Source organism: Podarcis melisellensis, assembly GCF_964234715.1.
Source record: "Podarcis melisellensis genome assembly, chromosome: 1".
Lineage (NCBI taxonomy): Eukaryota > Metazoa > Chordata > Lepidosauria > Squamata > Lacertidae > Podarcis > Podarcis melisellensis.
The window spans coordinates 67805677-67819159 of NC_138528.1; the positions used below are offsets into that span (position 1 = coordinate 67805677).

At 38.2% G+C, this 13483-nt stretch overlaps 1 protein-coding gene across 2 annotated transcripts in view; it reads left to right on the forward strand.

The window, feature by feature from the left end:
- Positions 1-13483, forward strand: part of SBF2 (SET binding factor 2) — a 214480-nt gene that overhangs the window by 103012 nt on the left and 97985 nt on the right. For both annotated transcript variants that reach the window (XM_081918027.1, XM_081918028.1), the window contains exon 7: positions 12734-12866. In XM_081918027.1, the coding sequence (XP_081774153.1) occupies positions 12734-12866 (133 nt within the window). The remainder of the gene's footprint in view (positions 1-12733; positions 12867-13483) is intronic.

Sequence of the window (13483 nt, forward strand, 5' to 3'; positions counted from 1 at the left end):
TGGTTTTGAAAGAGCTGCAAAAGTTCAGTTATTAGAATGATCCCTGATTGGCTAGAATTACCCATGTGATCTCTATCAGACAGTTTTCACCAATCTGATGCACTCAATATGCTTTGGACTACAACTTCCATAAGCTGCAACCAGCATGGCCAATGGACAGGGATGCTGGGAGTTGTGACCAAAACATCTAGAAGGTCCCAGCTTTGGGAAGGATGTTACAGAAAGTAAATGTGCTTTATTTGTTGTTGTGACATAATATCCAGTATGGTAGTATGACTCTATGGATCACTGACTCAAATGGCACAAGTGCAGATGATATGAAAGGGAGTGGCAGTGGCTTTGAAGAGTTGTGAAAGGGCAGAAACTAATTAGGGGTTTTCAGGATCTGTTTGGCCCTCCATGACTACTTTTGTAAAAAGCTGTAAAAGAATATTGAAAAGTGAGCAAACTATAGAGAGTGTTCTATGAGCCCCTAGTTCTGAGAAAACATTAATTCATTTTTCTCAGACATAATAGTGTAGGAATAGCTATAATTAACAAAATATGGTTGTCTTGGGCTGTATTATATGATCTCTGTTTATTTAAGCCTCAATATATCCTTCATGCCTTTTATAAAATAATCTGTTTAAACTCAGACCAACTTTCAACTCTGATTATGTTTAATTCTATTCAGATGTTAATGTACTAAAGGTCATTTATTTGAAATTGATAAAAAAACACACTGGATTAATAACTAGTTTTTTATAACATTTCTGCATCATTTTTTTCTAGTCTTTTGCATGCAGACAGATGAATAGTTACATTAGTCTGGAAGGCTTGGCATGGAATGGTGGGATCTTCATTCTATTCTTTCTTTGTTCTAAATTATGGCCTGTAATCTAAATATAGAGCAGTTTTGCAGCAAGTTAGTTATACCCAACCACCCTAGTGCAGCTACTTCCTCTGTGAAATAAAGAGGCACGTAGTTGCTTAAATCTCTGCTTCCACCAACCACAATTCTAAAAAATTAAGATTAAAGCAATAATTGTTTCTCACCTCTTAATGGCAAACAAATTTATTAGCAACTAGTCCTCTATAAAGGCAACTAGTATTTTTCTGAATGTCGCAGTGCATTCTTTACATATTAAATGTGTCCTATGGAAAGCAATAGTTATGAGAGAACAAACCTAAAATAAACGTTGAAACATGTTACTAGAGCTGCATTTGCACAGACATGAGCTGTTTTTAACAAATTGTTCCCATATGTTTACCAAATACAGAGTAGTCAACAATTACAAAACAAATTCATCATTTTTTACTTTGGCTATATTATTTAGAGAAACATTGTGCAATGGTGATGTGTAACCCACCCAAACCCCCTTTCCAGAAAAAGGAAGGCTGTGTAACACCACCCAGGACACATTGTCTCTGAACAGACAAATATCCAGGGCACCAACCTACATTTGAGGGCAATAGTCCAAAATAGTTTGAATCATTAGTAATCCATGAAAGAATGAAACATAATTTTAAAAATAGGCTTTATTTTAAGATATCTGTTTATGATAAATTGACAAGAGGCAGACTTATTATTCCCCAGATATTGAAAGTGATATCACTTTTAAGAGCTTTACTTGAGCAATGAAATCAAATAACCTATTTTTAAACTTGGTTTCAGTTAAAATCATGCCTAGAGGGAGAATCCCATTTTCCAGAATTTTTTCAGCTGCAGTCAACTATATGGGTCCATCTGAAAAATAATAAATTGTCCAGAATTACTAACCCTATTGTGGGTCATGTTGACTAGAGGTGTGTAAGTGGGGTGGAACTGCTATCATTCATATGGAAACCTTCAGGCCTACATCAGAACTACAGCCATCAGGACTGGCTTACAACTATAACTTCTCTCACTAGGTTCAGTTTGTATTTTTTACTGGTCTGTCAAGATCACCATAATTAAAGGCCTGAGTTGCTTTATGAATTCAGACTGGGCTGTGGAGCTGCAAGCAGCTTATTACAAAAGTTGAAAGTCAGGATGGATAGTTCAGTCAGTTAAAGCGTGGTGCTGATGATGCCAAGGTTGCAGATTTGATCCCCATATGGGATAGCTGCATATTCCTGCATTGCAGGGGGGTTGGACTAGATGATCCTTAGGGTCCCTTCCAACTCTAAATTTTATTATTCTAAGTCTACTAAGATCAACAAATATACATCTGAACAAAAAAATGTTAACATGTGGTATCATTTACATCTAGTAATGTTAACTAAAATTTAAAAATAGCTGGCATAGTTCCATGGACAGTTATTTTCTGCATCTAGATTAGGAGCAGACTGCTGAAAGACAAAGGACCACTTTGAACATTACATGGCAAGTGTATATATTGCAGACCTAACAGTGTTTCTTGGCAAATTCATAATGCATAAACAACAGATAAGTGTCTGTAAAACACTCATGTACACACTTGAGGAAACCACAGCAAAGTCAGCTAAAAATAACCAAGTATCTATTCTTGAACTTGCAGCTATAATTTGAATTTGATGTGTTGCTGTCTGAACAACCCAGAGCAGATGCAGTTGCTCCCTGATATATTAATTCTGTGAACTTCTGGAAAGTTCACAAATCTTGTTGCTCTGGGGTCCTTTGCCAAGAAGGGCAGGTTAACATTTTAATTAACAAATGCTTATGAAGCTAGTTCTCATTATTTATTTGCTGAGCCTTTTCTTTGAATATTATAAACAGTTTATTTTTATTTATTTTACTATGTACTGTAGTAACATGCTGCTTGGGCCAATATCTCCCTAAATAAACTGTGAACCATAGGATTCAGAGCTGTCCATCTCACTTCTAAATATACTTAGTGGCCTAGGTGTTTTGGCCTGAGAAAGCAAGTGATTTAGAGGAGGAAAGGAGAGTTGGAACTGAACACATATGTACACACACAAAACAAATGTAGCAGTAATTTTACAAGTCTGAAATAATTACAAGTTTAACTTTTAATTTCTTGCCGCAAAAGAGGATGATAATCTCTATTTGAATGCCCACAGTTCATGATTACTGGAATTCACAACTTCAGTACTGGACTATTGCAAATATTCAGTACTTTTTAAAGTAGTAATTTTAATTTATGTGTACAGAATAAACAGCTATCTTAAATTTTGAAGTTCAAAGCATAAGTGTCTGTGGCAATAGTGTTAACTGTATAATGAACTTTGAAAATTTAACTTGATAGTTTTCAAAGCAGTTGCTTTCTCTGAGTGAGTTCACACTCAGCCAATATGCCATACATTTTTGTGGCACACAGGCTTAGAGTACACATGGCATCTGAGAGTCTGTGTGACATTTGGTAGTGCTGCATCACCCATCTGCTTTTGCTCTATCAAAGGTTTCAGGATGTTATGACCACAACAACTAGAATATTACACTTGAAATGTCTGAAGGCCACCCCAGATCATGTTTATTACAGGATGTCAACCTACCAGTGACCTATTAGATATGAATTGCCAAGCAACCTTCAGCAACTTGAAGGCTTGATTATTCTGAAAAACAGTTACAAAGAATGCAAATAAAAAGAACATCCAGAATGGGCAAATACAAACACTGATGAAGTGCTGTATCTATCAGGACCCCTCCTTTTTCTAAAAGTACTTTACTTTTCATACAATGGTACCTCGGGTTACAGACGCTTCAGGTTACAAACTCCGCTAACCCATAAATAGTACCTCAGGTTAAGAACTTTGCTTAAGGATGAGAGCAGAAATTGCGGCGTGGCGGCAGCAGGAGGCCCCATCAGTTAAAGTGGTGCTTCAGGTCAAGAACAGTTTCAGGTTAGGAACGGACCTCCAGAACGAATTAAGTTCTTAACCTGTGGTACCACTGTATAGTGGTGGAAGCTACAAACAATTGAGGCTGTATGTTTATACACATAGCCTTTGAAACACACATGGGCGATCCCCCCCCCACATGCTCCTTTGAACATAGCAACTGGCAGTTGTACACACCTTTGCACAATGCCATCATCTAGAGTCAATGTTGTCTGTTTGCACAGGTGGACATGTTCTCAAACTAATATGCAAGGGTATTTTCTCATCCCCTCAATTAGTGTTTCCACACTAATTGCATCAAAAGCTGTAGAGAGATCCAATGGAACTAATGGGTGCACTTCTCATGTTCAGTTCACCCACCAAGGCAATTAAAACAATTTCTGTTCCATAACCAGGCCTAAAACCAGATTAAAATGGCTCTAGGATCTTGAAGCTGAGCTGTCACCCCATACTTTGACCCATAAACATATACCGTATTGGCCCGAATATAAGCCGCACTTCCCCCCACCCCCCAAATTCCAACTGTGAAAAGTTAAAGTGTGGCTTATATTTGCGAGCTTACAAAAATAATCCAGTATGCAGCCAGAAGCACGGGGCAAACAGTACCAGGAGCGTGGCAAAGTGGTGCCCGCCCCACGCATAGTCCCTCGTCCTCTCCCCCAAGGCCAGAAAAGGAGAGAGCGAGGAAGGGGAAAGGCTGCCGGCAACATAACATGGATCCCCCCGCCCATTTACACAGCTAGGAGTGCAGGCCAAACAACACCAGGAGCGCGGTGAAGTGGTGCCTGCCCTGCACGTAGTCCCCCATTCTCTCCCCCAAGGTCAGGACGGAAGAAAGTGAGGAAGGGAGCAGCTTATATTCGGGTATTGTCTTTTTTTCTCCCCACCCCCCAACTTTTAAATGTGTGGCTTATATTCAGGTGCGGCCTATAATTGGGCCAATATGGTAAGCTATATGCTAATATATTAGCATAGTAATTGCTGGATCACTGGAACATTTCATTCAGTTAACAAATACATATCCATATGCTGTTATACTGTCAGACTTACAGAGTACAGTAATCTTGGACTCTTTTTAGCCATAAAAATGTATAGCAGAGGAAGCAGCTGTCAAAACTTCCCTTCATTGTCCCACATTCTGCTTAGCTTTTCCGTAACTCAACATGCCACCTGGTTGTTCCAGCTCAGTCTTCCACTATCCTCTTACTACTTTGCTGGGAATGTATATAAGATATTTAATAATGATGGTGATGGTATTGTGATCTAATTAGAAATAGGGGATACGTGGTGTGGAGGAAGATAACTGGTTAGAATGCATATCCTAAGCAGAGAAATTATTCGTGTTCTATCAGCCAGTTCTGTGAGACTTGGTTGTAAGTCACTTTCTGTTGCCTTGGGAAAGGTAAAGCTACTAACAAATTTAATAAATAAAGTACAATTTTTTATTTTTAAAAAAAGAGCTGTGGGGATAAATGGGTATGAAAGGTGGGGGCACAGAGAAGCTATGTAAAAACTAGTGAATGAAGACTGAAAGCAATTGTATTTGTATGCTGCTTCTGTATCCATCCATGACTCAAAGGGATTTGTGAATGTAAACAGGCCTAAATAGTACCTTGCAGCATTTGTCCTGGGCCTGTTACAACTTTTCATATTTTTAACTTTCTCACATTATTATCTTTAAACTGAAGTTGTGTTTATTATTATTATTATTATTATTATTATTATTATTATTATTAATACCCCACCCATCTGGCTGGGTTTCCCCAGCCACTCTTGGCGGCTCCCAACAGAATATTAAAACCATGATAAAACATCCAACAGGGCTGCCTTCAGATGTCTTCTAAAAGTCAGTTGTTTATTTCCTTGACATCTGATGGAAGGGTGTTCCATAGGGTGGGCACCACTGCCAAGAAGGTCCTCTGCCTGGTTCCCTGCAACCTCACTTCTCGCAGTGAGGGAACCGCCAGAAGGTCCTCGGAGCTGGACCTCAGTGTCCGGGCTGAACGATGGGGGTGGAGACGCTCCTTCAGGTTAATAACTTTAAGATGTTCTTTCAGAGTAACCTGATGGCCAAATACTTTTATAGTATTTGCCTTGTTTCTTCCAAAAACTTTATATATGTAACTTTACACCAGGCAAAAAGCTATGAGATAGAAAATAATTCCTGCCAACCTAGCAGTTCAAAAACATACCAGTGCAAGTAGATAAATAGGTACCACTGCGGTGGAAAAGTAAACAGCGTTTCCATGCGCTCTGGCACTCATCACAGTGTCCCATTGCACCAGAAGCAGTTTAGTCATGTTGGCCACATAACCCAGAAAGGTGTCTCTGGACCAACGTCGGCTCCCTCGGCCTGAAGCAAGATGAAAGCCGCACCCCAGAATACTCAGAATGCCCACCTCCTTTCTATGTTTACTGTTCTATGCTCACATAAAGTCTGTTTTGCCAATATATAGGTACTGACAGTTCCTGATTTTTAACATTTATCTCCTTTTCATTTAGAGTATCAGGGTTCATACATGTTTGGCCTTTGCTGAGTCCTGAGCAGTGCTGAGTTTCTGGTTTGAACTGAGTATTGTTATTAATAATAATAATAATAACCTGACATTCAGAAGACATCTGAAGGCAGCCCTGTTCAGGGAAGTTTTTAACGTGTGATATTTTAGTGTATTTTTGGTTTCTATGGAAGCTGCCCAGAGTGGCTGGGGAGGCCCAGCCAGATGGGCGGGGTATAAATTATTATTATTATTATTATTATTATTATTATTATTATTATTAATGCTGAATTCAGTAAATCTAGAGAGTAATTAAATTCTTTGTATTATATTAAGCACCCAAAATAAGCAATGAACTAATATCATTTGAGTTTGTTTCTACTTCCTAAAATTACTGTCAGTTTAATAGGCAGATGTACCAGTTTTCTTGGAATAATATTTCAAAATGTCTCTTCCAGTTTAAACTGTCTCTTAATCAAGCCTGTTTCCCATTCCTATTAAGATGTTGCATTATAAAACTTTTACAACTTCTGTACTGGGCTGTGCCAACCACCATAATCTTTCAGAAAAGCTTTCTCGAAGTTGTTGACCCATTTTTGTGGATTAGTCTCACTAGGTTACAGATTATTTCTTTTGCTAAGCTTTTAATTATAACCTATTCTAAGAGCCTGGAACCTGTTGCATCATATTGGTTAGAGAATTTATTGATCTTGGTAAATACCCTAATCCAGTGTCTATAATTGCTCATTTTATTTAAGCATCTTACAGTCGATGTTTTTAGACTTCTGAAACATTGTACCATGGAATAATATTGTAATAGTTTGAACAATGAACTATGCACTTTTGTGTGCATGCGTGTCTCTTAAATCATTTTCTTAAAAAGAACAACAGGAAGCAGGCTGATTGATTGCATTTTTTAAAAGTAGGAAGTCAGATATTTTAGTGCAAATTACATATCATTTCAAATACTTGAAAACAGTGAAGGTCAGTCAGGAAACCTCTGTTCAAAAATTTCCAGCATATGGATAATGTTCAACAGGATGTATGCTTGACTATGGAATCTTAATCTGTAATAATCAACATGAGAAAGATTGTTGATATGTTTTTGTGTTGTCTAGTCTGTTTGTGCCCTGGCTAGTCAGTGTCACGGATGTACCTTGAAGTTCAAGGTTACCAACAAATATAGTTCTGCCTTCCAGCACCAGGAAGCAACACTGATCTGTCTTCAGAAGTTGCTGTTGCAATAAGTTATCATTCAGGAGCTGAAAAGGACCTTTTGCTTGTTTATTTCATTGACTTGTTTAAGGAAGGAAGAGAAGTAAACAGTTATTACATTTAGCTCTTAGGACTTACAATAACAGATGCAGGCTCCTTTAAAAATGCAGAATATTTGAATATATTCTGTAGGTCAGTTTACAGTACAATCCTATACATGTTTACTTGGAAGAAAGCCCCTTTGGATTTAGTAGGGCTTATACCCGGGTAGATGAGTATAGGATTGCAGTCATCAGCTCCCATGTGTTTTTTGTTTTGCAGACATCAAGAGCTTAGAAAACTGTTTTTCTAAAGCCTACCTTTATAGGCCCCTCAGGCATATGTAGACTGTTACTCTCAAAATATACACCTCTAAATAAAAATACACCCAATTATATTTATTTTATTTAATAAAGTGTCTGTACTGTTTAATTGACAAAATATAAAGTTGTTTATATTCATGATTTTAATTAAATCAGTTGTGGCTTAAATTTAAAAAAAATGCATTTATAAGTTTTTTTTAAATAAATATCTAAAAAAATCTGAAGCTTATCTGTTTTGTTTGTGTACTGTGGTAGAGAACATCTACTCCCATGTACTATCAAGTACTATATATGTGAGTAGTAGGAAGTGTATAAAGTCAAAGAAACCGGAAAATATTGTGATTTTTATATGGATAGAGTAATTTGTGAGTTTTCGGGCTGCACGCAAACACACCAAGTGTGGGTATGCTAATGTTTAATTAGGTTTGGTCTGCTGTCTTGATTCTGCATGATAACTAGCATCCAAATATAGACAAAGAGGGTTCCATCTTGGCAACCGTCATGCCAAATTGAGCAATGATATTTTCAAAGCCAGCCGAATTGCCACTACTTGGAACTGTCACACCCAATTTGGCAAAGTCACATAAAACTGGCTGATAGTTTCTTCAGAGGTGTACAGATTAATGTAGTTTGGACATTTAACACCAATGGTTCAATGGCAGCGAATGTTCCAAAGTCAATGAAAACCGCCACCCCCACATCAGGAATCCTCATGCCAGGTTTGGCAATCATATCTTAAGAGGCATCCAGACCTATAGAGAACAGACGGACAGACAAACCGCTTTCCAAAATAGTGGCTTTAGATAATCTGAACATAAGTAATTTTTAAAGACCATTGTAGCAGTGGTCAGAAGTGAAGAGTTAAATTACATGAACAACAACCCAGTCACAATCTGGCATCCAAAGTATGTGAAACTGATCCCAATTTGTCTGAATATATAACCCTCTACTCAGACTTTGTGATTTAAAAAATAAAATACAATTTATCTTACCCTTCAACTGTCCCATTTTATCTGGGTCAACCACAGATTTAAAAGCTCTGCTAGCAAGAAACCCCACGGTCTAACAGTTCTACTTTTAAAGCAGCAGCCAGTTTGGTATTGGGCAGAATACATGTAGGTGTTAGCTGCAGCTGAAGTGGGCATGATTTGTACGACTTGTTGACCAGAGTTGTATATACATGAATATATTTCATCTATAGGGATGCAAAAAGCTGTAAATTTTGGTAATTGTAAAAGTTCTGTCGAAAGCAAAGAAACTGTCAAAATTTGCATGATGCATTTATTTATGTAGAAAATAAAGGAAGTTATACTAGTGATCAGCGCACTTTCAGTGTTTTAATACCGTACATGCTTTCTTTTTAAAAAAATGTGTAGTGTTTTAGGGATTGTTTGGCTTTCACATACTCTGTCGTCTTTGAACTCTGTAAAATGTTGGCTTCTAAATAGTAACATGTTCAGTGTGTGGTTTTTGTTTTTTTGCAATGTCACCAAGTGATGAAGGCGAAATTGATGAACTCCAGATCTTGTACAGCTGAAACCATATACTCAAGCCCTTCATTAGTTTAAATGAAAAACTTATGGAACATATTTACTTGCTTCCAAGAACAAATTCCTGCAGGTAGAAAAATGCTTACTCACCCCAACTGCAATTTTGAGTTACAGAGGAAGCTACTTGCAGAATGTGATATATCATGAGCCTGCCTTATGAGCTGTAAAACCTCTAGAAAGAAAATTAAGGAATGACTGAATCTGAAAGTTTGTGGTTTCCATTGATTCACTTATTTTACTCACATTTAGGGTAGGCTCCTCAGCACTTCTGCTACACCTCCACCTGGAGAACTGCAGCCTGTTTGAGAGCCAGAAGATTTAGCCATCTAGCTCTACTTGTAAAGAGCAAGAATTTGCCCCAGCTATGGCAGGTTTCGGGGGGGGGGGAGCCTACTCATTTGGAGGTGGTAGGCCACTAATTTCGGACGAGGATGTAATTAGGGCAGGGGCATGCACCCATCCACTCCGAGTTGTGGATAGGCTTTTTTCTAGGTGAGAGATTGGAGTAACCAGAGTGGGGGTGCAGAATGTGAGCTAACAGGCTTCCAAGTGAGAAGAGGAATGCTGGGGAGCTGTATCTGTATTGAGAGTACTGAATGCAGCTCACAAATGTATATCCAGTGTGATTGGTTGGTATTTGGTGATTTTGCTACTGTGTATTGCTTTGATTGCTGTATATCATGCCCACCTCTCTCTATCAGAACCATTTTTTTCTGCATAACCTTTGGTTTCTCTGCTCACTTGTAATGGCATTTGCGCTCATTCTTCACTTCCTTTTCTGGTCTTCCCTTCCCTCAATTGTTTCTTCACTGTCTATTTTAGATCATATGTTTCTTGGGTGCAAGGACCTATCTATGCTGCCCATATAGCTCTTTTAAATTATCTTTGGCACTGATAAGTGTGGCTGGTATAAACAGAATTATTATAACTATCTATTTATTTAAACATCACCAGAGTGCATTATAATAGAAATAAGATCTGTTGAAGCAATGTATGTCTTCTAATTCAACCCTGTGCATAAGAATGATTTTAAAGGGAAAATGTTGATCTGGGTTAATAGTCTCTTGAGCAGCTAAAGCATTAGAAGTATACCATTTCTTTCAAACCCTTTCATTTGTCATAATCTTTTGCCATGCATTGCTGTCACGTAATTTTAAAAAACCAAACTTTCCCCCACTGCTTGCTTTTGCTCCTCTCAGTAAAATAGTTTTTGCATACTGCAAGAGAGAAAACAGGGGAAACAACAGGTCAGGGGCTATTTCCTGCATACCAGGGGAGGTGGTGGAGAATGACACCCAAAGTATGCAAGAAACTTGTGGGTTAAAAAAGCACATACTACTTCCCTCAAATCTCCAGAAATCCCATGTTGCCATCATGCTGACAGTCAGTATCAGCTCTAGTAGAGAATGTAGGCAGAGGTCCTCAGCCAGTGAGGACTGACAAGCTGACTGACAAGTCAGCTGCTTCTGTTTAGCCTGTGGTCCCAAGAAGATAGAAGCTGCCCCATGTAAGGCATTTAGCTTTCCTCAAGCCCAGTTGTTTTAGGCTGTGTGAGTGACCGACTGCACAATTTACAGTTTCAATGATGGGGAGTGGGGGAATTCTCTTCATAGAATCATAAGATTGCAGAGTTGGAAAGGACCACGAAGGCCATCTAGTTCGACCCCCTGCAATGCAGGAATCCTGCCCACAGCTGTCCCTGGCTCAGCTCAAACCACCAACCTTCTGGTTAACAGCTAAATGCACTGGGATATACACAGGGATGTGCACCGAAGAGCAGAATTTTTCTCTCCAAATTTAGACCCCTTAAAGTTGCAGGCACTGTAGGGGGAGGGTGGAATCTGCAGAAATTGTCTCCCAATAGCCGGAGTATCACATGGGTGGAATTCCTCTCCAGTGATGCTCCTGCCAGTGGGAATAAAGTCTGAATTCCAAGCCATAGCATTGTAGTACTTGTAAGCATTTTAATCTATAAATGGATCCTTAAAAGGTCATTGACACTTAAGACCTAAGCAGGTTATTGCAAGTAATTTTGCAAAAACTAATGTGACGTTAGTACATTAGTTAGTTAGTTATTAAATTTGTATACCACCCCCCATCCGCAGATCTTAGGGCAGTTCACAATATATAAAACCACAAAATATATAGTAAAAATAAGAACAACAAACCAATAATCCCACATAAAATGTCTTCAGAATTCCATCGTCGAGGAAGTGTTTCCAAATATGATGGCACCTAACAGCTACCACATGTTGCAAGTTATGCACTTCACTCTCACCGCAACTTGCAGTTTCTAAAAATAAAACAAATCTAGCACATAACGTAGTAGTACATTCTTTAACAGGGCAGGCCCAAAACATTTTGCTGCCTGAGGCAAAGGACAATATGTGTTTCTTCCTCCCCACCCACCCTCCTGTACAGCAGCAGACTGGACTGACAATTGAAACTTACTTCAAGGCTAACAATTGAATAATGTCCTCCTTGTGCAGCTGGCTAGCTTAGAGGGTGTATGACATGCATGTAGCACACATAGCTCCAGCAGAGGAGGATGGGTGGGGGGCAGGCTTAGGAGGAATGACTGAGCAAGGTGCCTAAAACAAGCTGCTGCTGGAGATCTTTGCCTCCCTTTTCCAAATAGTAGGGCTGGCCCCAGGGCATTAAAATGTTTAGACATTGCATTGGTATACTGTTTATGTCTGGAATAAGTTATTGTCTGTCTTTTTTTAGTAGCATTTGATTCATTAACTCAATTAATGCGAGAGTTGTTTAGATTTTACAGCCAGCTAATCTTTTACAGTCGCTTGCATAACCTGTGTTGGCTTCTGTTCAGACTTAAAACTTTCAGTTTATACTTTACAGATAACTTCTAGGAGACATTTTCTGTTCTTCCGCTGACAACAACAACAACCTAATGTATTCAGAGACCCGTTATGTAAAGGTTGATACATTAAGCTTGGTTGATAAGTTAACCACTTGCCTGGCTCCGGAAGCACAAATACTTGTACAAAATGCCATTTCAGGTCACTATTGAGCACTGTTAGGAAAATAGGATCAAATATCCTGAAAGACATCTAACACAAAATATTCCAACCATAGGGAAATAATCATAGAGGAGCGGGCCAGCCTTAAAATAAAAGAAACAAACAAACAAAACTTGAGTGTCATGGAAAAGAGAAAATCCCCAAGATGTAGCACATTATATTCTTACCACAGATTTTCCTAAAGTGACTCCAAAAATGTTAGTTACTTCATTTTAACTTTTATTTGGCAGTGCATTTCTATCTCCTAAAATTTGTGTGTTTTTTTTATAAAGGAATTCAAAATGTGCTGAGTCTGTTCTGCGCAGTTCTTACAGAAAATAAGGTCCTCTTTCATTCTGCAAGTTTCCAAAGACTGAGCGATGCCAGTAGAGCACTTGAATCTTTAATGTTTCCTCTCAAATATAGGTAAGCTCTTTTGTGTAACTCGTGGCATTGAGGAACACCAAATCCATATTGGTGTGAGTTTTTCACATGGACTCCCTCTAATTAGATATTAGACATTTTTACAGAAGATTATGTTACTGCATGCAACTCATTCAACTTATTTCCTTTTAATACATTTCAAAGCATTGAGATCTATTCTCATCTAAGAGTTAGCATCAGAACTGAAATTCAGAAATTCAAAATTAGAATCCTAATTGAAAAACGTATTTTCAGATATATTGTTCAAAAGAGGTTGGTAGCTGTATCAGGTTATATTCATACATTTTGTTACATGGAAAACAGTAAAATGCATTATATTTTGCAGTCAAAAGCCAAATTAACAACAGTGTTTAAAGAATGTAATGCTCAAAATTTCTAAGATTTTGAACTCCAGAAATACAAGCTTATATTAGATTCTCATGTAATCTGGTTTAAAGCCAATATAGACCTTAGCACATTGGGGAAACTTGGTGTGCTGAAGATGCTTAAACATATTTCAACTTTCACTGGTTGTCTCTCTCTGCCTCCCAGTTCCAGGAAGGGTTGGTCTTATTTTAAATCTGTTATTTTAAATCTGTTCAGATCTATCTGAAGTGGAC